Source organism: Aedes aegypti, chromosome 2 (genome assembly GCF_002204515.2).
Source record: "Aedes aegypti strain LVP_AGWG chromosome 2, AaegL5.0 Primary Assembly, whole genome shotgun sequence".
NCBI classification, from domain to species: Eukaryota; Metazoa; Arthropoda; class Insecta; order Diptera; family Culicidae; genus Aedes; species Aedes aegypti.
The window spans coordinates 774114-800551 of NC_035108.1; the positions used below are offsets into that span (position 1 = coordinate 774114).

The 26438-nt window shown below is 37.5% G+C and overlaps 1 protein-coding gene across 18 annotated transcripts in view; it reads right to left on the minus strand.

Annotated features, from left to right (window-relative positions):
• LOC5566116 overlaps positions 1 to 26438 on the minus strand; it is a 212565-nt gene that overhangs the window by 17262 nt on the left and 168865 nt on the right. For 14 of the 18 annotated variants that reach the window (XM_021839714.1, XM_021839722.1, XM_021839721.1 and 11 more), the window contains 9 exons: positions 22292 to 22454; positions 20554 to 20600; positions 19724 to 20493; positions 19498 to 19559; positions 16409 to 19303; positions 16066 to 16345; positions 15903 to 16008; positions 6368 to 7168; positions 6117 to 6305 (listed from right to left, as the gene is read on the minus strand). In XM_021839714.1, coding sequence (XP_021695406.1) covers positions 6117 to 6305; positions 6368 to 7168; positions 15903 to 16008; positions 16066 to 16345; positions 16409 to 19303; positions 19498 to 19559; positions 19724 to 20493; positions 20554 to 20600; positions 22292 to 22454 — 5313 coding nt within the window. The remainder of the gene's footprint in view (positions 1 to 6116; positions 6306 to 6367; positions 7169 to 15902; positions 16009 to 16065; positions 16346 to 16408; positions 19304 to 19497; positions 19560 to 19723; positions 20494 to 20553; positions 20601 to 22291; positions 22455 to 26438) is intronic. The other 4 variants (XM_021839715.1, XM_021839731.1, XM_021839732.1 and 1 more) reach the window with 4 other exon arrangements.

Below are 26438 nucleotides of genomic sequence, written 5' to 3' on the forward strand. Positions count from 1 at the left end.
TCATTCATGGAATATGGTTGTTTCACTTTTGGAAGTGCTGCACAAACACACTTTATCAAACTTGAAAAAATACAATTTCGTTGTTTGAGAATTTGTTTGAAACTTATGAATTCAACTCATACTCAATCAACAGAAGTACTGGCTGGTGTCGTACCACTTAAAATTCGTTTTCAAGAACTCAATTGTAAATTTTTGATGAATTGTTTATCAAATAATCATCCAATTATCAATATTTTGAAGTCTTTATTCGATATTAACCCAACGAGCAAAATATTGGAATCTTACATTCATTGCTCATCTGAAAATATAGTATCAATTTCATATAATAGTTTTTATAATTTTGAAATTAATATTCACACTTTTCAACCTTTGATTGACTTTTCTCTATTCCATGAACTGAAACAAATTCCAAATCATCTGTATTCTTCTTTTGCCAATATTTTATTTATGCGTAAATTTGATGGAATTACTTCCTCACAATTTTATTTCACTGATGGATCCTTAGCTCAAGGTATCGCGGGTTTTGGAGTATACAATGAATTTTTGGCTCATTTTTTCAAATTAAAATCTCCTTGCTCCATATTCATTGCAGAATTGATTGCCTTATACTTTACTTGTAACTTGATAAAGGATTGTCCACCAAATGTTTACATAGTATGTTCTGACAGCTTGAGTTGTCTTCGTGCTTTGAGTACCATCTCTTTCAATTTCAAAACTCATCATGTTTTATTTATGATGAAAAAAATATTATTTAATTTGCATAGTCAAGGATTTATTATTAAATTTGTGTGGATCCCTGCTCATTGTAGAATATACGGTAATGAGCAGGCTGATTCATTGGCTAAACTTGGTGTTGTTCGGGGTATAACTTATGATCGTGATATTTTTCCTTCTGAGCATTATCCTAAACTGAAAATACATTCCCTTGATAGTTGGCAAACTTGTTGGAACTCCAGTGATAAAGGAAGATGGTGTCATTCAATTTGTCCAAAAGTAAGTCATTTTCCTTGGTTTAGAAATATACCAGGAACCAGAAACTTTATTTGTTCATTTTCGCGATTGATTTCAAATCATTATATATGTAACAATCATTTATATCGTATTAATATTGTGGATTCAAATCTATGTGAATGTGGTGAATCTTATGAAGATATTGATCATATAGTTCTTCAATGTTCCAGGTTCATTTTACCAAGGAATAAATTATTTAATAGTATAATCAAATATGGCCATCCAATTCCTGTATCTATTCGGGATATACTGGGTACAAGATGTTATCATATACTTAAACTCTTATTTAGTTTTTTGAATGAAATCTCATATATTGTTTGATACTCGTGCCTTGTGTGTGTGTTTTTTTTCTATTTTTATTTGCAGATGTGAAGATGGATTCTGTTTTGGAAGACCCCCTCCCTCATCCTGGTTTGGAAATCACTTCATACTTCAGATAGCTTGGATTCATGTTGCAGTTTGTGGCTTTGTTATGGTATATCTTTGCCGTATGAGCCTTTAGTTATAAGATTTCTTTTTGTTTTGTAACGTTATATGAAAAGATGAAGAGGTTTTGTGCCTCTTTGAGAAAGATTTCGAAAGGAAATCACTCAAAGGGGTTTTTCCCTCTTCCAAAATTTTTGTTAAAATAAATAAATAAATAAATAAGTTGTAGTGAACCGTTTGGACTATAAGAAAAAAATATACACTGAAAAAATATTTTATTTATTTTCATAGAAAATTCCAAAAAAAAATTGAATTTTAAATTACACAAAAACCCCATTTTTAATATTTTTTAAATTTTCACCATAGAATCTTGATAGTATACAAATGTTTGGGACCAAGTTTCATTATGGAGAAATTTTTAATAAAAAAGGTTTTTCTAAGAACAACTATTGATCGATTTTCAAAATTTTGATTTTTTGTCAAAATAAATACGTTCAGATGATAACCTTTGGAGGACACACATCTGAAGGTTAATCAATTTCAAACTTAACTAATTCCAGGAATATTTTACCTTAGATCCTTTCATTCTTTATTTATTTCTTTATTATTGAGCCATAGGCTGGTTTTTCTCATTTAGAATTATATATCACTAATAATGATCATTTTAAAATTATGATCAAGGCAACACTTGATAATTGTCAAACAAAAAATGTTTGTGTTGTGCATCCATGTTTTTTAATATCATGTTAATTTTCAAAGTGGTCGGTATTGGAGATTTTCACAAGGTCGGATAATAAGTCACAGATACTATTTAAAACACAGCAAATTTTAGATGTACAAAACATGTATTTGAGAATTTTTAAAACTTTTTGCAAATGCCCATTATTTTATACAAGGATTTTTCTTGTGTAAGAACTATGAGGTTAGGAAGCTTATATTTCTTCTATTGGCATCCAGCTTTTAACGGAAAAAATCTACAGTACCCATTGTGAAATTTCGGTTGCACTAAATGTTATCGTTTCTTATGGTACAAATAATTTTGGAGACAAATTTTGAAAATTTAGCAGACAAAAATCGGGTTCCAACGACAAAACCGTTTGATACCGATGACGAGTAACACTCTATTTTAAAATAAATTTTAAGTAATATCAGAGATGCGTCGGATTTGAACCTTCATTATGCCCAAAAAAATCTTAGATTTTCTCGGTGTTACAAAAATACCATCATTAGGTACATCAATAAAAAATAAGTTGAAAAACTTTTTCAGTATTTTTCTATTACATAAAAAAGCGTTCCAAGAAATATCAAACATTATGGCAGTAATTTTGAAAATAGCGGATAAATCAGTATGAAATCATAATTAATTAATCATCCCTCAACTACGCCACAAGTTGGCACATTGGCATATACTACATTAAAATTGTTTAAACTAGGCCGAACTTGTATCGAAATCTGATTCATTAGCCTGTGATGCACGCAAAATATTGTGAAAATTGCTATTATAAATTGCAGCCTAATAAATTATTCCTAATAATTGGGGGTTATCGAAATTTAAGAAAATATTTTAATATGTACATATTTAATTAAAATAAATTAAAACATTGAATTCACATATCAGGGGGGCGATTTCAAATAACTATCGGTCTCAAGGGGGAGAAAGTTTTAAAAGTTTGGGAAGCATTGGTTTAAAATTTGTAAGGAAGTTTAAATGCATTGAGGTTATACAGTCGACTCTCCACGTCTCGATGTTCTACATCTCGATATCTCTCCCTATGTCGATGATTTCTCCAGTCCCTTCATTATGCATACATTTTCACCTTCCATATTTCGATATCCTCCTTATCTCAATATCTCCCTATCTCGATGTTCTCTCCGTATGTCGATAAGTCCGTTATCAAAGGTTACTAGACTAGATTTTAGGGGTTCAAAGAATTTGCGACGACAAAATGACGTCTGTTTGTTTTTAATTTTCCTGGTAACGGAGTGAAAACCTTAAGGCGAAGTAGGCCGTCATTGAAATTTGTACGCGTCGTTGATGATTGTTGCTAATTCATCATGTTAGCGCGTACAGTGATACTTTTTCAAGTCAATATAAACTATCAAAACTGAGTTTTATCACTTTGAAATGCAAGCTGAAAAGTCATCATTGTTGCCAAAACGAATGACGGGCTGCTTAGCCCTAATAAAAGTTGGTTTTCATGGCTACCTCGATGGTCCCTTGCATCGTATTTGCCACAGATTACAATATTAACAAGGTTATATATTCCGTAAACTGACAGCTACTTGACGACGTCGTTCCTATCCACCTCGAACAAATTTATTGAAAAAATAATCCTGTGATCCAGATTAGGGATGGTACACAAATTATGTCACGCTAAATTTCAACTTTTTCGACCCCCTCGCCCCCCCCCCCTTTGTCACGCTTTTCGTATGAGTCCTCCGAAAATTTTGTAAGGCTTGTCACACTTGGCTTGGCCCTCCCCCCCATTGGAGCGTGATGTAATTTGTGCATGACCCCTTATATATGCTACGACAGGAATGACATCACATGTTTACAATCAAATTTGATGTTTACACAAGTAAAGAGACTGCCTTGTTTTGTGTCTGCCGTGGTATTTGCATTCGTTCTGTGTTATTGGCTGTGTTCCCCTCTGTGTTGGCTCCTTCAATATAAAGTTATGGAGAATGGACTGTGCTTCTAATCTCCAAAAGAATTTCTAAAGGCATCACGTTGAGAATTGTTTTAATAAACCCCTGGGAAACTCTTAACAAAATCACTACAGGGATTTCTGAAGATATCGCATGATGATTTTTTAAGATTCTGATTATGCAAAAGTTATCAAATTAGGCACCTTTTATAAATTTTAAAGTCGAGCAGATACTTTCTTGTTAGGGTAATCCAATTAGATTATACAGTAATGACCCGATTTTGTCAGCCCCATGCTGCATTTATGGCTGACAAAATCGGGTCATTACTGTATAACAACAATTTCTTGACCATTATAGAAACTTTCGTGCTGCTTTCGGCTTTCCCGCCAATTAAGTATTGTTGTGGAGCTATAAAAGTATATAGTGGCCTCACTGGGCACCCATTAGTAGTTAATAGCTAGTAATTTACAGTTGCATTAATAGTAAATAGTACCTGACCAGAAGATAAGTGTTTTATGTACCGTGTTTTAACTACAATAAATTCCTTGGTCAACGATAATTGCTGTGTGTTTCTCACCTGTGCTTCTTTGGAGTTTGAGATCCTAACCCATTTTCATTACATGTGTTGAGCTTAGTCTTGGCTGGCATCGAAGTTTTTAACTATTAACAAGATAATGTTTGGTTGTTGATGCTGAATTCAGAAATTTCTTCAAGACATCTCCGATAATACATTCGAAGGATTTTTTTTTATAAAAACAGCAGCAATTTATAAGAAAATGCCGTTGGTGAAACCCATTCAAAATCACAGCAAAATCCTTGCAGAGAATTCTGTGGAAAATATTCCTGGACGTAAACCTAATGAAATTCCTAAAAGAACACAACTAATTGAAGTAATTTTTGCAGAAAATTTTGAAGGAACTTTTGCAGAAATTTCTGATATTAAGAAATCTTTTTTTATAATCCGTAGATATTTTTGAGGGAATCATCGTATGGATTTTTGGTGGGATCTCTGGACAGGACAGCTAATAGAGGAACCTTTAGAAACATCATTCTCGAAGCATTCGTATGTGTATTTTAATTTCTGGTGAAATCCCTAGCGTAATACTAAGGTCGCTCACCTGGAGATATTTCAGGAAGGATCAATGAAATGGATCAATTCTCATAGATATTCCTGAAGTAATTTTTACAGCGAACTCTGGAGGTGTGGAAGAATCCTTGTAGATATTCCACGATAATTCCCTTGAGAAATTTCAGAACACATTTCGGAAAAGACTCTCAATTAGAGTTACATAGTTCTCAGAAGCACATAAATGTACTGACGAGCCTCCAACCATACCGTCTCTCAGCTCACCGGAATCCTAGTGTGCTGCGCTAGACGAAGGCTCACGAGAATTCTAAAAGCGCGCGCAAGGTGAGGGGCTCTCGGGGAGACTCGTCTCATGCGCTGCTCGGCGTTACGGCTCGCCATCGGTATCTATGTTGTGAAATAACTGCTTAGTAACGAAAAGCCTTCACAACTATTTTCGCCTCATTCGCCTCAGGTGTCTAGATGGCCTACATGATATGGACGAAGATTCGCGATCTAAGAGTTACAATTTTAATTCTCGTTGAAAACTTTTGCAATCACTTCAATTATTGCGCTGAATTTTAAACAGCACATGTGACGGAGCGCACGAGACCGCAGTGAGACACATCTCAAGAAAAATGAGGCGCACAAAAAAAGTCTCACAATAAACAGCAGGCCCGTGCGCTTGCAAGCAATGCGGCTCCTACATCTAGGGCTACAGCACGTGCACAGTACCTCTACTCTCAATGGGAATAAAATTAATTCCAGGAAAAATCCATGAATAAATGCGTTGAAATATTTCTCGACGAACTCCTGTTTTAACCCTGTAAAATACCTAATATATTTCCTAGAGGTTTGTTTTGATGATTTATTTTATCGGCGTAAAAATACAAAATCGATGGCGCTATTTTGACGGCGCACAGGTCTAGTACAGACTTCATCGCGTATGCAGGAGGAAATTTACCTTTGGTCTATGCAGCGGTCTCGGTACCGCGTTAACGTCCTGCTGACTTCCGCTGTAGCACTTGGCGAGCTCTTTGACCGACGGCAGCACCTCCATCACTTCCTTCTCGATGATAAAGTCATGATGAATGGGAGCAGGTCGCGTTGGGGGATAGTCAATGTGCAGCGACGAGTGGTAATGGTTCATTGGCTGAAATTTAATAAGCAGTTTTAGTAAGCGTCAAATATTGCCAAACTGATCCGTGAGCCTACGTGATGAGGTAGATCTCGGATTTCCGTCGTTGATTGGGACAGCGAGGATGATGCACCAAGGTTTGGTGAGAAAGGTTTCTTCGGTGAAAAGAATTTAATCGTCTCCGGAGAAAGTGGTTTATTCTTGAGGAGGTGCGGTTTCAGCAAATGACTTCGATCTATGGTGGGGCTGGATGGTTCTTCAGGGATTGGCTCTGGCGTGGGTACTCTTATTTGTGGAACAATGCCAAGAATCTCTTCGGACAAAACTTCGCTCTCCTGCTGTTTCAAAGTGTTCAATTTGTTCATAGTTTGTTCTTCGTCTATGGGATGTGATGTATCGACTAGTTGAGCCCCATATGTGGGAGTTGAAGGCGGAGTCTGACCGGTGTCTTTCTCACCACCGATAATATCGCCGTGAATCACTTTCGATTCTCCTGTTCCGATCTCGTAAATGCGAGTAACGTCCGAGTCTTCACTAAACGTAAGGCTTTCATCCGCCCGGGATGCCATGCTTAGTTCAGAAGATGAACCCAACGAATGAGGAGTTGTGGGCTCATCTGCCGGGACGAGGTAAATTTCGCGAGCAGGAGTACTGAGATATTCCACCTTGGTGCCTTTCTTCAGGATGGGATCATCTGGTTTTACTTCAATGGGCCGAGCGGCGGAGAAGATGTCCTCCGATTGGTTCTTGTCGGCCACGTTTCCACAGCTACTGGACTTGACGAAAGGAAATGCTTCTGTCGTTGGTTGCTGGTCATTCTTTTCAAGACAACTTATTGGGCTGGTCGGTTGTTCCTGTTTCTGGGAAAGCAGTAACGACTGCGGAGAGAAAGAGTTTTATCGTGTGAATTTTTAGTTTTGATGGGCTACATAGAACTTTGGAAGTACAAATATTAGTAACTGCTATTAGTCGTTATACTATTAGCTACATATATAGCTCGTTCTTTTTATTCAATTGATGTAGACATGATATTATATCACAGCGTAACGAAAATAACATTTTTGCGTGTTTCAAGAATCAAATCACGTGTCTCTAGTGAATTTGACGTTGTAGAATCTTATGTCATTCTCAGAAATGTCCAAGTAAGTCACAATGTTGAGCTACAGGTGGCCAAAGCTGTATGAAATACTGGTTTATCCAACTTTTTAGTCATCCAATCTACCAGGCATGCAGCACACCTTCATGTATCTCGAGCCAAAAAAAAAAAAAAAAATGCTTGCAAACATATCGAGGAAAAAAATTCTTTCAAGTACCGTGATCTGATTTTGAATTTTTCAAAGAAATTGCATTTTCAATTTTGCTTATGTAAGGTAACATTGATCATCCATGGAAACAATGTTCGGAAGTACACAATGAAGAAGAGAGAAGAGAGAAGAAATGAAGGAAACCGGCGTGCTCTTTCCTGACATTTTACAGAATCGTGCAAATTGGGCGTTAAAAAAGTCACGTATTTTTTCTTGCTCTTGTTCATAGGGGTCGTCCATTAATTAGGTAAGGGTTTATGGGGGGAGGGGGGGGGGGTTGAGATTTCTTACGCGCCATACAAATTTTTTTTAATTTTCATACAAAAAAATCTTACTATGGGGGGAGGGGGGGTCTAAAAACCGCCAAAATTGTCTTACGTAATCTCCATACTTAAAAAAAAGCTACAGAACTAAGAAACACGAGAGAAGTAATTTGAATATACAGTCTCGATGTTCTACATCTCGATATCTCTCCCTATGTCGATGATTTCTTCATCCCTTCATTCTGCATACAATTGGGTCCTAAAATGTTCAATGAATTCTTGTTTTTATTTAATAATACGTAAGAGCATGTTCTTGTAACTACCGTTCTGATTCAAATTCCGGACACTCAACTTTGTATGGGAAAGGTTTCAATTGAAATGTTTCAAAATTTGCAGTTCAAAAGCTCACAATTTGGAGACTCGTTTTATTAAGCTTTTTACATAGCAATCCATGAAAATTTACAATGCTCAAATAGTTTTGACGTTTTTATAACGACTGGTAGTGTTAATTTAACAATTTAATTTTTCCAACTTTGATTTTCACGAGCTGTCCGGAAATAGAATCAAAGCGTCCGGAATAAGAAGCAAAAGTGAGGTGGTGTCCGGAATAACAATCATGAAGATGACCCACATTTCTATTTATTTAAATTTATTGGAGTTGTGGAATTCAAATCTTCACCTACCATTCGAGAGGTAAGTGTCCTGATAGCATGATTACGTTGAAATATCATATAGATTGATTTAATTTATATGCTTTTAGATGGCTCACACTTCGAAGAGGGCTTAAGTGTCCGTAATATGAATCAAAACGGTACTTCAGCAATTTTTCCAGCTCAAATAACGACTATAACATATTAAAAAGTTAATTTCAAAAATTCTGCTAATCTGCTAATCTGCTAATATCAACATTAAAAAAAACATCATCCTTTTCTCGATATCTCCGTATCTCTATGTGCCTCTGTTATTTTATTGTTCCCAATTTTCTCTCCGTATGTCTATATGATCGATATATCGAAGGTTACTACCAATTTTTCGTGATTCAGAAAAAAAAAATAGAAACGCTAAATTACGCCTGTTTTGTTTTTTTATATTTTTTCCTTTTTTTTCGTTTGTTTCTTCTTCTTCTTCTTTCTGGCGTTACGTCCCAACTGGGACAAAGCCTGCTTCTCAGATTCTCAGTGTTCTTATGAGCACTTCCACAGTTATTAACTGAGAGCTTTCTATGCCGATTGACCATTTTTGCATGCGTATATCGTGTGGCAGATACGATGATACTCTATGCCCTGGGAATCGAGAAAATTTCCTTTACGAAAAGATCCTCGACCAGCGGGATTCGAACCCACGACCCTCAGCATGGTCATGCTGAATAGCTGCGCGTTTACCGCTACGGCTATCTGGGCCCCGTTCGTTTGTTTACCAACACGTTAATGCTTCCAGTGGACGGTTATATCCTTTGAAGGAAGCACCACACTAGACGATCCTATAACACATCCCCGAATACCATTACTCCGAAAACCATCTCCCCGAAAACCATTACCCCGAATGATAAATTACCCCGAAAACCGGGGAACACTTCCCCGAACGTCAGTGATGCACTTCAAGAAATTCTTCAAGGAAGCTCGCGAATTTAAGTCTTAAAATCCATCTTCCTTGTACTGTGTACGATAATCGTTGTAATCGGTTTAATAAATTCTACTATTCCTATTAGTGATTTTTTATTCTTTCAATCATCGACTGTTCTTTCGAGGTTGTCTAATGCCAGTGTAAAAGTTTTAATCAATGATTTTCTCTTCATTGAGTTATAGGCTGCTCTTTCAAGGTATACCGTTTGAGTTAAAGTTTGAGCAATCGCTGTAAAAAAAATCGACTGACACAATTGTCTTTGGCGAAATTCAAAGTTGACAGTGATTTTAGACGAGTCTGTATTACATCTTGTCAGTATTACAATTTCCAACAAAAGATTTGTCCTTCTTTTAGTTATTGGCTATTCTTTCAGAAGTTGCACTAGCAAAAAGATTGTCGGCAAACATAATTATTGGAACTTTCATCAGTGTTTTTTTTCTTCTTTTATCATCGGCTGTTGTTTAGCGATGTACTTTTTAAATAGTTGTCTGTTTAATATCAGTTAACATTTATCAAACCATAGTCAAGTGCCATTCTAGAATATGTTGAACTCGCATGGCCTCCAGAAATAGAAAAATAGAATTATGCATTACCAAATAATTTAACGCTTTTGAATGAAGGCGAGACATGTGAAAATGCAATCAATATCAGCATTACCATCAGTTCTAAAAATTATTCATTGCTGTGAACACAGCCATCCTCACAAATTTAAGTGCACGCCTGTGAGTGAGATTGTGCTTCTCAGTTGGTCTTTGAAGAATAGCTGTAGATTAGAAGAAGAATAAATCTTTGATAACACGAACACAAATTCAAATGAAAATCAAAATTCCCTAAACAATATGGCGATCGTTTGTCGGATCTTCATTTTGAATTTTTCGGTGCAAGAAAATTCGGGGTTATGGTCCATTCGGGGAAATGGTATTCGGGGTAACGGACTATTCGGGTTAATAGATTTTGGGGTATTGGTTTTCGGTGTACTTGACCATTCGGGGTATTGACTTGCGGAGTGATGGTTTTCGGGGTAATGGTATTCGGGAAAATGTTATAGGATCCACTAGACAACGAACTAGCATGCAACCAATGTGATATAATACTAGCATGCAACGACCAGAGGGACAGTCGGAAAACATTCCTGACGAAAAGTTTTCCTGGCTCTCAATCTAGTATTCATCAAAAATCTCGATCTCTCCCAATCTTGATGGTCCCTTCGATGCCGAGATGTTGAGAGTCGACTGTATAACACTGATTTATAGCTTTCCAAATTTAAATTAAGGCTAAGTAGCCCATCATTCGTTTTAGCAACAATGATGACATTTCAGCTTGCATTTCAAAGTGATAAAACTCAGTCTTGATAGTTCATATTGAATTGAAAAAGTATCACTGTATGCGCTAACATGCATAAAGCATGCTGATACTTTTTCAGCTGTGTCAGTGCAAAACCAACTGATTTTCTTTGATTCGAAATCGTGAGATGCATTAGCAACAATCATCAACGACGCGTACAAATTTCAATGACGGCCTACTTCGCCTTAACACGCCTTAACTGCATACCGGATTTCGCCTTTCTTTCATTTCAAAGCAATTGAAATAGTTTTGAAGATTCTGTCTGCGTGGTTTTAAGTTTACACAAACACATGTCTCAGATAAAAATGTGTTTCATTATTTATAGTGTCCTTTTTTACTATGTATATTCCCGTGATTTTACTTAAAAAGCAGTAAGGGTATCCTGTAGGCCAGCAAAAAAGATGGCAATTAGATACAAAAATATTAGCTTCTCTTAGCAGTTTCGTCGCAGTATACAACCATTTGGCTTGTTAAGGGGTATCCAGTTTTTTACATATTCTGATTCTACGTTCAAAATTGAGCCAGAATCCAAAGTTTCATAATTTTCCGTGCCCTGGTACTATTTTTGAAACACGTTCGAAGTTAGTATGGAAATCACTTTTGAATCACCCCTCGGCAAATTTTACTATGGGATGAGCTGTCATTAGGTGAATTATTCATATGTAATGGATCATTGAAGGTAGTTTTTGCAAGCGCTCACCGCATCAAAACAAAGGCGCCACTGTATATGGGATTTAACATTGTGACAACATTGCTGTTCTGTCAAACACACAAGGCTACGGTGGCGCTATCTATGCTTTCCATAGCGGCCGTTTTGGTTATTTTAATGGTCCATTGAGCCTACATATTGAAATCTTCATTCTTTATTTGGGCCCATTCACAAATTTCATAACCCTCAAGGTTGTGGGTGGGTGCTTTCATGATGTTACGGATCATACAAAATTTGTTAAATATTCTTCCAAAAAGCGTTACGAGCGGGTGGGTGGGTGTTGAAAATGACAAGTTTTAGAGTTGTGAAATTTGTGAATGAACCCTTTATAATGGCAAAATTATGATATTTGAGCGCAATAACATGGAGTTATACTTAGAAAAATGTGCTCTTTCGATCAAGCTACAAAAAACTGTAACTTTTTCATTGCTAAACAACACCTTTGAGATGCTCGGAAATAAAAACATTCTTCTTCTTCTTTCTGGCGTTCCGTCCCAACTGGGACAAAGCCTGCTTCTCAGATTAGTGTTCTTATGAGCACTTCCACAGTTATTAACTGAGAGCTTTCTTTGCCGATTGACCATTTTTGCATGTGTATATCGTGTGGCAGGTACGAAGATACTTCTATGCCCTGGGAATCGAGAAAATTTCCTTAACGAAAAGATCCTCGACCAGTGGGATTCGAACCCACGACCCTCAGCATGGTCATGCTGAATAGCTGCGCGTTTACCGCTACGGCTATCTGGGCCCCCTTCAAATCATGTTGTGCATAATAATAAAACTTCGAGCTGTTTAGTGGAAAACCTAAAGGTAAATGAAAAATAAAAGAATTCAGTAGTATACCATTTAGTTCCACTAGAGTTTGTATCTTCTGACAGATACGTGTAATAGGGTCCTAAAATGTTTAATGAAATCTTGTTTTTATTTGATAATACGAAAGAGCATATTACTGCAACTGCTTAAGCAATTTTCCCGCTCAAATATCGGCTATATCATATTTTGACTTTAATTTAAAAATTGGATTCATAAATGAACCTTGACACTTGAGATCATGTTTGACGTTCGCTTAGTCGACAAAAACACACCAGGGGTTTTAGTTTCAACACTGGGGTTGTTCCTATCTGACATTTCTGAAGGGACACGGAAAACAAAATACACCCAAAATTTGAGTCTAAGCCAAGGGGTGTGACAAAATTAAAAAAAAAATGCATAAAAAAGGTTTTTGTACTTAAACAAACGAAAAACATAAAAAATGAGCAAACATGTGTTTTTGTCCTAAACTTAAGCGTTTGGCACTGAAATTGGGACAGGGCTTTAGGACCCTATTCGACCTTAACTGTAAGGCCGTCTTCAGTGTCATGTACTAGACTCGACTGTTGTGCATTTCAAATGCTGATTAACAGCTAAAAACTTTTGAACGGCAGTCCTTGTTCTATTTTAAGGCAGTTAAGCAATCAATCTGCTATATTATAGTAGTGAGCATATGAATGTTTATTGGTTACCTGGGAAGGACAATCATATTGAATGATTTGAATCGGCTTTGTTTTGAAATGGTCATAAAATTATAAGTAAACAAACCATTTTTTTTTATCAAACCTTAGTTTTGAAGAGCATAACAATTCGAATTGAGAAGGTTTCGAAATGTTTCAACTGGAAATCTCGAAACGATCATTTTCGAGATGTGTTAAACCAATCAGTGTTACCCTGCTGGCTGTTACAATAATGGCTGTGTATGAGTAAACAAGACTAGGGTAACGGTCGTATTTTGGACCCCCTAAGGAAGTGATTTTAGTTTTTTGTTCCAAAGAACATGCCAGATGCAGAGAAAAACTTCCCATTCGAGATAAAAATTCCCATACTGTCATGTAGGATCCAAAAAACGTCGAAAACAATTGAATTGTGGAGCATTTTTTATCGTTTGGCGACGAAGTCCACGACACTAGTTGTATAACATGCTTGCCCATAGTCTAATCAATCGATTGACAATGGAAACCCAAAGAAACGTGTGTAACGTGTTGTAAACATATTTTCTATGTACAAACGGTTGATGTAAGTGCGAATTGAGTCGGTCTTTCGATTTAAACAAGGAAATTTGCATGAAAATAGCCCAGGGGGTCCAAAATATAAAGGGGTCCAAAATATATTGTTCTTTTTTTGTAAATTTTGCACCTTATAGGACGCCAACCAAACAGCCGGTGTGAATTTGACGTTTCATCAGTTTTACCAACACAACGGCAAATCACCTCCTTTGATGCGTTTGGTGGCGATGATTTGGTCGGTCTGTTTGAAAGTTGGCAGTACGTTTTGTTGTCAATGAAACAGACAATACCCTACACTAGGCAAATACAGGGTTACAGAACTCGACCATCTTCGATTTGGATTAAATTTTGCACATGTTTTTGGTATTGTAGAACAAGTGTTTTCCATAGACAAAATGATCATTTTGACTCAAGTATAACTTTTGAAAATGGCTCCGAAACTGTTGATATTAGAGTACAATGTTATATGAAGAAGTTTGGACTATAAGAAAAAATAGTTTTATTAACTTCCATAGAAAAATCACAAATAAAACTTGAATTTTATATTACACAAAAACCCCATTTTTAATTTTTTTTAAATTTTCACCATAGAATCTTGATAGTTAACAGATGATGGAGAAATTGTTAATAAAAAAGTTTTCCTAAGAACAACTTTTGGTCGATTTTCAAAATTTTGATATTTTGTCAAAATAAATACGTTTTGATGATACAGTAAGTATCTTGAAATGATTCTAAGCCATAATGATTATAAAAATAATTTCTCTAGAAGTAGCCATTTTCGAATTATATCAAGTTTAATGCAAAAAATATTGTTTAATTATTAAAATAGGCCATTTTCATAAGTTACTCGCGTTTCTCCATTAATATTAATACGTTTTCGAGGGTAAAGACCATATTACTGAATAAATTTAACCACTGCACTTCCCATTACCTCTTTCATTTTTGACTGACAGGTGTGCTTGTCGTAGGACTACATTTTCTATTTATGCACAAATCACTACGCACCGTGAACTAGGATCATCTAGTTTCAAAAATTGTTCATTTGGTTGGAATGATCGGTTACAAACAATGGTTAGTATTATTAGAAGACATTCGCTCGGAGAAGAACAGAAAGCAAATTTTTACATGATCCTAGTGTTGTAATGATGTTCTTTCGACGTTATCTAGTATGCATTATTAGTTTTTGCGCAAGTTTAGACTGTTGAATGATACGAAAACTGATGTGATCTGATACTTTTTGGTGCCTATACTGGCGTGTAATAATAAATGATATCAATTACCGTCACCTCTCTAGACTACGGACGTTTTGAGAACATACTAAGCATGATTTTGAGAAACATGGACTTACTCTAGATAACATTTCCACAAAGCCAACGGACATTAGAATGAATGTAAACTTACCAGCATAAATCAGGACTGAAATGAACACTGGCAGTGCTTTTCTGAGTGTTGTGTGTCTTGTTTGTATTCTGGTTGAAAAATTGTTTTCTCGGGTAAATTTGCTTTTATTCCTCACCAATCGATCTTCTAATAATTACTAAACACTGGTCTATTTCATTGTATGATTTATATGTTGATCGTATTTACATGTAATGTGTGTTCAATTTAAAACCTATTTCCTAAAAACCTGTTTTCCTAACAACGAAAATTTGGCACAGTTCCATAGTTGTTGCGTCACTGGTCTGACCAAACCACCTCCACCTTATCTATTTGCTAATGTTGGATCTACAACTACCGCTCCTTTGAACTATAGGGCGTGAACTGTCATCGGTTCGACTGCGAACACTGGTAGAGCGTCGCAATGTTCCCAGATCGGTGAAAACTGTTTCCACTACGGGACTGACCTGCGAAGGGACGCTAAGGAATCGATCATGGACTTTCGAGGTTGAACTACGCGGGAGAGTGCGCGATTTTTCAGGATGCTCGATTGGTTCTTCTGGATGGTTGATTGGATTCGAAGATTCATCGAAAATAGGATTCAGAACAAATTGCCTTGTGGAAGAATTTCTCGCCCGGAAACTGTCTCTTTTGAAGTCGCTATGAAGCATTTCCTGTTCAAATTGTGATATGACACTGGCAGGGATGTCAACTTCGCTATCGGCATTGGAAGAAGCTTTCGTAAAGTATCCTAGATCGACGGAGGCTGGACGGGGAGAATTTCGATTTGGTCTTGGAATACTACGGTTGGATCGAAGGGACGGAGGTGGTTGAGGGGAGACCGATGACGATGACGCTGATGTTGGACCACTTTGCGATGAGGCATGATCGTTGTTCAAGAATCTATTCATGATGTACGAATTGGTGGTAAGGAAATAAGATTGTTGACTCACTTTCTCGTCGTCGGTGCTGTGGGTTAACTGCGTTGGCAAATCCGGTGTCTGCTTCCTCGAACCACAAGCACGCTTGGCATCATTTATGTAGTAATCTCGACCGTATCTGCGTAATTCGAAACCATAATTTAACTGTGGGATAGCACTTGACACGTTCACTTACCTCTGATACTGGTTGGGATTGGCTCCGAGTACGGACTGCAGTGAACGATCGTTTTCGACGGCATCATCTTCCTCTTTGGAATCAGCAGGTAGTTCGGAATCATCCGGCACTTCCAAGGTTGGCGATGTAGGATCCCTACTTGCCAGCCTATCGAAATCAATCAAACTCGATCTCCGGTTCGATTCCTCTAACCGCTTCTGCAGCACATCTGGAGAATACGGATTGTTGGGAATCGGCGAAGCGTTACGCCATTTTAGATGTTCACGTTCGGCAATAGACCCTGGATAAAAATAAGCCCATTAAACAAGAAGTACCTATAGTTTCTCGACAATTTCCCACTTACCAGGAATTAACATTTCGTCTTCCACCGAATCGTCCGTACTGACACCGTTGGTTGTCACTGCTGGCACGTGACCGTTAGATGTTTCGGATGGTTTCTGTTTCTCTGGTTCAGATTGTGCTGGAATTGGTGGGCAATGATATGAATCTGGTTCTGCAATCGGTATAGACGCCTCCGAGGTAAAGCTCGGGGACTGTACATCATCATGCAATGTGTTAGTATCACTTTCAACGGCGTTAGTGAGGTTAGTGTCACCATTGTTAGTCAAAACCACACAAACCGAAGGTTGTGAAACAACCAGTGAGGATACTTCTACATCTATTGGAACTTCTTTCTCATTGGATAAGCTTTGTAGATCGTCAATTGAGGGCTCATGACACTGCGATTTTTCTTCCATTGAAATAGGCACTTCCGATTCTTTAACAGTTTTTGAAGTTTCAGTTGAATTCTCCAGGACGTCGTGATTATGTTCTTGATCAGCTTTTAGTTCTTCAACAGTAGTAGTGACTTGACGCTCATAGGAAACAGCACCTATTGGTTCAGGTGTTGGCGTATGTTCAATAATGATCGCTTCCTGAACCGCATGCTCTTCTACAGACGGCGTAATGGTCGGGATTTCGTTAGCGACTGACGGCTCAAGATGTTCCGTTAACAAACAAGTGGCATCTTCAGCTACAGGTATACTTTCTTCTACGTAGTCCATTCTACGTAAGCTGTGGTTATACTCTGCTGATCGCAAGGCAAAATCTTCCATGGGTGTAGGAAGAGATTCCGAGACAGATGTGCTGAAGCTATCAGTAGGAATAGTTTGTATAGAAAGATCACGAAAATCTGTACTAATCGTATCTTCAACAACGTGTTCTTCGGTGCAGGGAGTATCCATTACAACTTCTGAAACTGGTATTGTTTCTTCCACGCAGTCTACTTCACGTATGCTCTGGTTGTAAATCGCTGACCTAGCGGCGAAATCTTCCATCGGTGTAGGAAGAGATTCCGATACAGGCGTTCTGGAGCTGTCCGTAGGGATCATCCGTATGGGGTGATCTTTACAAGGTTTGATGTCAGTTTGTGAGGGATCCTCATTGGCTGCACGTAGCTCTTCCTGGAAGAGCAGAAGAGCCTGGAGGTTTTCAGTTGTTGGTGGTGGTTTTTCGGATACTGTAACTACTGGTTCAGGAGCTTTACGTGGATATAGAATGCCTTTCAGCTCTTCACAGTATTGCCACATTTGTTGGGTAACGACAGCAATCGGAGTAGAATGCTCTCGTTCCTCTAGATCAGAGTCGTCTTGCAATTTAAGCTGACCATTGTAAATCGCTGATGTGGAAGGATAAAAATCTTCTGGACTCGAGGTTCTATCGACAGAACCTGCTACAGCTTCAGTGGACGTGTCGGTTGGGCTGGATGATCCAGACTGGCATGGCAGCTCATTGTCAGATGCATCTAACGCTTCGTTGGTACCTGTAAGAATATCAGACTGATTATGCACAGGGCTGGTGGTTGGACTTGAAAGTTCAGTTTGTTCAGACTCGTCAGACGGCCGATTTTCTACTGGAGACGTTTGATTGGGAACCTCATCTGTTTTGATGGGATTGTGAGCATTAAGATCTACCACTGAATCCACTGAACTGGTTGTTGTTTCGGAGGATGATGATACTTTTTCAGCAAATGTTTCGTTATCGGTAGGTGGAATCTGGTCAGTACATGACTCATTTGAAGTTCCCGTTGAACCTGTTAGATCCAATAAATCTTCCGTCTCTTGTTTCATGGTGGTGGCACCATCATCAGAAGTAGTTATGAAATCCGTCCCATGCGATTCATTTGGCTGGTATTCTAAAAGTTTAGGTTCATGAACATTATCCTTGTTCTGTACTAAACTAACATCTACAAAGTGGGGAATAACTGCTTCAGCTTCGTTTTGATCAATCATTCCAGCTAGTTCTTCGACAAACTGTGATTTAACTCCACCCACATTGGTAGTTTCTGAAACGCATTCTTGTTTATCTACTTCATTCATAACATCCAAATATTTATGTTCATTGAATGCCAAACTCGGATCTTCATCACATTTACCCACTTCCCTAGCTTTATCGTGTTCTAACTTATTTCCAATGCCTACTTCTGTTGTTAGTCCTGTACAACATTCACCTATGGCAAGGCCTGCTTCGTTTTCGCCACATTGCTCTTGCAGCTCGTCAGGGCTTGGAGCGTTCTTGTTGAAAGCTACCAAATCTTGACCGAGACGGATCTTTTCACCTTCTCCCACTACCGTAATTTCCTCATTTTCCAAAGCGTGTTGGTGTTGCTCATCCTGTTGTTGTCTAAGTTCTCTCAACTGCTCAGCAAACTGTATCTTATTGGTATCGCAAACGTATACCGCACCTGTGGAAGCTTCGTTCAGTTCAAGCAGATCCAAAGACTGTTTAGATGTTTCATTAGCGATGTCAATCAAGCTGAACTCATCCTCTTTGTAGTGCTCAATTTCAACCCAAGAGTCCAACAGAAGACTGCTATCGGTATCGACCGTGGTTGTGGATAGAGAAACAGCTTTGGAATCACTTTCATCTGTTGTAGAGATGATACTGTCAGTAGATTGCAGAGCAGTCGAAGTATGTCGGTCATGGTCCTCCTCTGAAATAGATGTTAGCGGAGGATTCATGGAACGCTCGAACACTTCCGTAATGTTAAGTGCGATCGGACGTGGAGAAAGCGGTTCGACGAATGCTGAAGCTTTTGAGTCACCAAGCGTTTTAGCGATAGTTGGCGTTGTTGGGCTTTTACTTTCCATGTTACTTTGAAGGGGTTTAAAATTGTTGCTACGGGGATTAGAAGGGTGATCTACATCTACTTCGGATACGGTTTCAAAGGGTCTTGTGATGTGTTCGGTGTTAGATTGTGCTGTGAGTAATCAGAGTGTATAGAGTAAAAGTGTTAGAGTGGTGTAGTTTGGGTAATAAATCAGCATCTATTAGCAGTATATTTACTCCACAGAGTTAGTTTTGACAGTGAATGCTCTAAAAAGCGTGCTTTGGAAGATTAGCTGGCAGGTTTTCTTTCTACATAGGTCACAGTGAACTGAAATACGTGCTTACCTCTGTCTATTGGGACTTCTTTTCGGTCACACTCAGTGGAGTGGCCTTCAACTGGGATTGTTCTGAAAGTTTCAGAGAATGAATTGATTGATTAGCGTATTGCATGTTTTAAAAATGGATGATTCACGACATATATCAACAAGACAAGACGGAAAGTGGAAGCTTTGGCATAAGCTGTTTGCTAAGCTATAAGAAGCTCTTATTCTGAATTCAAAACATTACTTACCTAGCGATTCCGATTGGATGGAGAACATTGCCAACGACGTCTCGTTGCTTCGGAGCATTTTGAATACGTTCCTGCATGAGTTTAATGTCGTCTGTTTCCACCTCCTCTTGTTTGATAACGTTATTGTTTTCTTCAATGAGTACTGATTCAGGTCCGCTCAAGAAAGCATTCGACTGGCTATCGATTAATGCTGGGTTGGCAGCTTCTGTTTTCATTGAACAGGGTTCAATACTGATGAGATCGTTCACCAGGTTTTCTACTGCACATTGCTGCTCTTCCAGTAACAGTTCGTTCTTGGCTTCCGAGAGTACCGGCTCATTGGAAGCGATCGAGTTTATAGAGATCAAACTGTCCTGGGTATGATCTTCCAGTGTCTTTTTAGGCGAACTACCAGTATCACCTGTAGTAGTGTTCTTCAGATTACTATCTGAATCATATTCTTCGACATCCGACCCGGCTTCAGAAAGATCACTGACCTCATCTGCATTTTTATCGCCGATCAACGCCTTAACTTCTTCAGTCGGGGATGGCACTAGCATGGCTATTGAAGACTCCGTAGATTTCAGCTGCCGCTTTTTGAACAACCAGTTTTCCTCCCACGTTCCATCGGTGTTGTTCGACTTGAGTGATAGAACATCATCCTCAGGTCCTGATCCGGTCGTATCCGATAGATCAGGAAGCGGCACTGTGTGCTTCTGAATATAATCACTCAGATAGGACTCGTCGGACTCTGACAATGACCGGCTGTACAGGTCCTCTTTCAACTCCTTCTGGCAAATCGAAATTTGAATTGAATTTCAACGTAAAGGTACATAAATAGTACTACTTACATCCAACGACATCTTCCTCAGGTTGGCTTCGTTCAACAGGCTTTTACCTTTCGTGTGTTGCAAAAATGAGAATATAAAACAATATTTATTGAAAATTACAGCGCTGACAAATTCCATGCGAAATCTCACAGAGAATACATGTTTAATCAAGCTAATGCATTCCGAAATAAAATCTTAGCAAGCAGTGCCTCAAACGCGCCAAAAGCCTGAACCTGAGCAAACAGTTTCACAAGCAAATTTAATCGCAGTAGCCCATGTTTCCGAAGCTAATTGCGAGTTGCGTTTTGTTTCCCTACTACTTTTTCAGTTTGATGAATCGTCCCCATAATTACATTACCACTCCCAGAGAAAAAGACAATAGAAAGTAACACGATCGATTTCGTTTCACGCTACTCTCTTCTGTGAATGAAGATGACAGTGGATGTTTGTGGCCATTTCAACATTCCAGCACACTCGGCAGTGAATTAATCTAGTATTCTAGAGTAAAATGTAGCTAAATTCAGCTCTATTCACAGAAGAGAAGATAGATGAAGATAAAAGATCACGTTACTTACATTCGTATTCAAGCACAATCTTGAAGTCATATACCTCTTGATATCTTTGCTTTGTGTAACAATTATCGCATGATTTTTTAATTCATTAATTTCCAAAAAAATCAATTTTCGTGGCAATTGATTTCCAGATCAATGTTTTACAGATTGCTATTTTATTTCTCTGTTTTGTGAGTAAAGGTGAAAGTCAATAGTTTTGACCTGAGACGAGACTCGCGAAGACGGTCTTCTTTTTCTGTGATTGCTGAGTTTTTTCTTATTCCACTTTGTGTTTATACCAATTATGCGCATGCTGTTCAAACTCTCACATGAACCTCTTAGCAAAAAATGATTGAGTTTGCATCACATCGAATCATAAATAGCCGTTTGAGTGAAATTTCATGCCATCAAACGTAGCAGACATTAGAAATAATTAATCTTCTGCTTAGATTTATCAGTAACTTTGGAAAAAAAACTGCTCCGCCGACTGAGGTTTTTAATAACAGTTTACTTTGAACACAATACTTTCCACTTTTTCAGCCATAAAAACGGTGAGCTGCATTTGACGTTTCGTGAGAGGGGAATCTGGGCTGCATATGACGTTGATATTTTTCCTCTTCGCGAGTCTCTCTCAGGTTTTGACTATTTTTTCCACTCCAGCTTAGCATCTTCATTTACAGAAGAGAGAATTGAAGAAGAGAAATAAATTGCTAACCATTATCTTTTATATTTTTACATAAAATTATTGATATTAGATGCTTTTCCAATTTATCGTTATCCTGAATTATGGATAGTTATTTACAGATCAATCATTTACAGATTCAGCATAAAGATATGCAAACCAATCTTTACTAAACCATTGTCGCAAATATTTACAAAGCGTCATTCCATCGAACTCAAAAGCGTTTCACATTTTTGCACACTTTACACGCGTTTTGACGATTACCTCGGATCCAAATGGTGCTAGTAGAACGTATAATCAGGTATTTTACATGCTTTCGATGGAATCGGTAAACTCTATGCCGGGGGTCTACATGGGGCAGTACATGTTAGTGTAACAGTTAATTGAAATTTCTACCACAACTTCGCAAACCATAACTTAACTTCATAATAAGAACGCATTTGGACACATTTGAACAAGGGACCGACACTGACTTTCACATGTTTTCTACTAGTCACGTTTTGACAAAAGAATTTCCGTCACTTACCAGGAACCTTGTTGTGGTTGATGTCGAAGGTAGTTCCGGTGGCCGGTGCTGAACCCGCCGAGGTCGCTCCAGTCGTCGGAGGGCCAGCCGTTGTCGTTGTCGTCGTGTCCGCTTCCGGTTTCACGTGTTCAAAGTTCTTCGGATTGCGGTAGTCCTCCACCACCTAGGATAAAATATTCACACACAAAGTATAGATAGATGGTGCAAAGAACGATGGTCAACAGCACTGCCATGCTCAGAATACAGTCGAATTGCCGAACGGTTCACTGGTATCGATACGCACGATGTTCCAGTACAAGCTAATTAACTTCTCCCGGTGATGTTCCCTGTTATCATTGCACTGAATCTTCTGATACGGAAGGTGGAATTCTGTGCGTCACAAAAGATTTTTGCGGAGTTGAACGTTTTAATGGCCCGATGGTACAATTTAGACTGAAGAAATGTTCCTCGTGAGAAATAGAACCATAGAAGCGGTGCCTACCGAAGACATTGCAAATGTGGTCATATGGAAACCTTAGAAGTATTGTGCGAACGCTTCTGTATGTTTCGTTTGGCCGAGGGGTGAACCGAAGTATTTCTAGAGCAATAATATATCTAAGTGAGGCTATGGCAAATATTGTTCAAAGTTCTGTCTCCTTTTCTTGACGAGGTCAGAAGGGGGCGACAAGAAGTATAATGATAATCTTGAAGAATCAATTTCGAAGATTTTGTGAATATGTGGCTCATCCTTCTTCTTTTCCTGCTTCTTATTTTTATATTATTAGGAAGAAGGAGAAGAAGATTTCTTCTTCTTCCTAACATAACGTATGAGCATTTGTCACTACTAAGTGTACTATGACTAGTACCACAGTAATCAACTAATACTAAATATTAATTATTAATACCATATTTTTAATTATTTTTATTAAATTCCTAATTAATTCCACGCCTAACATATTTTTTGCAATTTGTCATCGTAATAGGCTGTTTTCATCACGACAATCCGTCATGAAACGGCCTACTTTCCTGCACTGAATTATGCAATGTGGTAATAACATTACGCAACTAGAATCAATTGCGTAATGACTATAACACAACGCTTTTTTGTTACGCAAATAGAATTATTTTTTACAGCACTCGTCGTAAAAAACATCGTTCAGCAATTTGTTGCCTAAACTACTATTCAACTTTTTTTTTTATCAACAAAATATATAAACTTGATCACAGTTTATGTTTTACAGTTGATATTTGGGTTGAAAGTTCATACAGAGAATGTTCTGCCTGCAGTTTTCTATACGAGACTACACCGACTTCATGCTTTTCACAACTTGTTCAAACAAAGTGTTTATTTTGTTATGCGTGATACTGTAGTGGTACGAGAACCCGTATAGGATAGTTTTCATTTTGCAGCGTTTGGTGGGGCAATAAGAGTGCAAGTCAATCCGAGCCGATGATGGGGGCTGAAAAGTCTATGCTGACCACGCAAACGCCATGGGAGAAGGAAAATAGGATTAGCTTGGGTGTTAGGTAAATGGGATAGACTCAGTGGCGTAGCTAGAATTTCCGGGGCCCGGTGCGGAGTCAAATTTGGGGGCCCTTCTAAATAGGGGTAGGGAAAGTGTATCAGTTATGCCTACAGTGGTTCCCTATTTGGCCATATGTGAATTTTCGAATACCTTCACATTTTGAATACATTTGAATGTTTTAACATCAAGAAATATATGATGTCTGGAAACTTAAACACACAAAATGATCAAAAATTTAAAAACAATTAAATTATCACGCATGGCGAAATAGAGAACCATTATGTCCATAACTGGTACACCTACCCTATGTGCCAATTGACTGTTCAATTAATCGAAATAATAATACACAGGGTGATTACTAATTCCTGTCAGTAAAGTAAATGTTCGTAGATAAAATATGTATGTATGAATTTTAATTTCCGGTGTACATCCTGTTTTGCACATCTATAAAGTTTGTTTTGACAAAGTAAAGATTAAATCTTTTTTCATTTACCTTAGTTTTTAGTCATATGTGTTGTTTTAAAGGCATTGCACCTGGCACGCACGTTTTCCACAGATATCTATTTTTGACTAAACTTCGCTGAAAAAAATGCCTGATTGAAACAGCATGTTACCACAATCTTTTAGACTTACTAGGGAATAGAATGAGACTGATTATGGAAAATTTTAGCGAAAAAATATGTATTTTTTGATTAAAATTCAACGTGCGTGTTAACTGTAATGCTTCTGAAACAATGCTTGTGGCTGAAAATTGAGGTAAAAAAAAAATGATTTGTTATCTATGTATAGCAAAGACAAATGTTATAGATGTCCTAAACTGGATATGCACTGGTAATTAAAATTCATTTAACCATTTTTTTCTATGATTACTTATTTTACTGACAGGATATAGTAATCACCCTGTACTTTAAATCAACATTTATATTTGGGATTGAAAATAATGGATTTCATGTTCATCTACTGTTGAAATCGTTTTTGATTTTATTTAGTAGTCAAAATGTCAATTAATGGAGAGTTATACAACCACTTCATGGCTGATAGCGGATAAGTGTTTAAAAGAGGAACTTTAGAGACCTCATACCAGAAAAATAAAACCAAGATGAGACTGAACAGGAACCACATTTCGATTAGGATTCCTCAATCAATCCGACCAGACAACTCTCAAAGCGTCTTTCTGAAAGGTTGTGTGGGGTTTATTGATTTTCTTTAGAAATTTCATCAGAATTTAAGATGTTTGACAAAAGTTTGCTTCAACTATTGATTCAAAGATTTATTTACAGACTTCCCAAGGAGTTCCTCCAGAATTTTCGTTCGAGGTACCTTGAAAAACTCAACTACTCAGAACTTTTTTCAATGATACACACTGATTTTTTTACCATACTTAGATTCCTTTGAAAAATTTCCCAAATTAGTCCCAGCCGAGCACGTGGATTTTTTTTTTCATAATTTCACCCATAATTTGTCCATCTTTACCACGCGTAATGAGTTAATTAATTGATAGTTCCCAATGTTTTGTTACAAGATTTCCTTAGGCATTTGCCCAAGGAAATTTCTCACATTTTTATTGGAGGGGATCTCTGAAAAAACTAGATACATTTCTAAACAAAATCGTAAAGATATCACTGATGGTATATATAATATGATAAATTCCTACAAGAGAGAAGTCTCTCAAAGATCTCCGGATCTCTTCTGGACTCTGGAGAAAGTCTTGGATTCAGTCTTCAGAGTGGATTAGTCTTCAGAGTGACTTATAATGAAATAATTGGAAAATTACCCAACCAAAATATGCTAGATGAAAATCTCGAGTGGAACTGTGAGAAACTACAGGAATAATTTCTGTAGAATTTTGTAGTTTTAAACACTACACAAATTTTCAAATTTAAGAATCCAAGTAAAATTTACTTCAAAAATAAGATAAGATATAAATCTTTTAAAGGAATTATTTTCTATGAAGAAGAGCAATACTTAGTGGAAATTTATGAGAATCCTTGGAAGAATTGATGGAGCAATTCCTGAGATAATCAGTGTGGTAATTATTGAAATTAATAATCGTAGATTAAACCTTTGTTATTTTCGTGGTAAAAAATCTGTAGGAATAAGGTATCAGTTTAATATCTGGAGAAATAATTACAAGTATTTCTAAAAGAATTTTCGTTGGAAGTCAGTTTTTGGACTACTAATGGATTTTCTGGAGCAAATTTTGAAGGAATTCCTCTTAGCATATCCTAAGAAATCATTTAAGATATTTCAAGACAAATTCCTGGGAGAATTGCTAGAGGAATTTTCAAAAGAATTCTTGGGGTATCCATGGAGAAATATTTTATGTATACCTGAATACAGCTCCAAATGATTCTCTAGAAGAATTCCTGAAGATAAAAATCAACTGGGGTGGCCCATTTCGCATAAAGATGTTTCGCATAAGGAAGTTTCGCTTCCGGACTTTTGGAATGATGGACGCTTCGCATAAAGCAGTTTCATACAAGAACAGGTAGAATTTTTAAGAAGGCATATACTCCCCTTAAACGCATGTCAGTCCCATGTTTGCTGTATTTCGTATTCACATTGGACAATTATGCGTTTATGGGCAGTATAATTCTGGTTATGTGAAATGTCCATTATACCAAACGCCTGTATGCGAAACG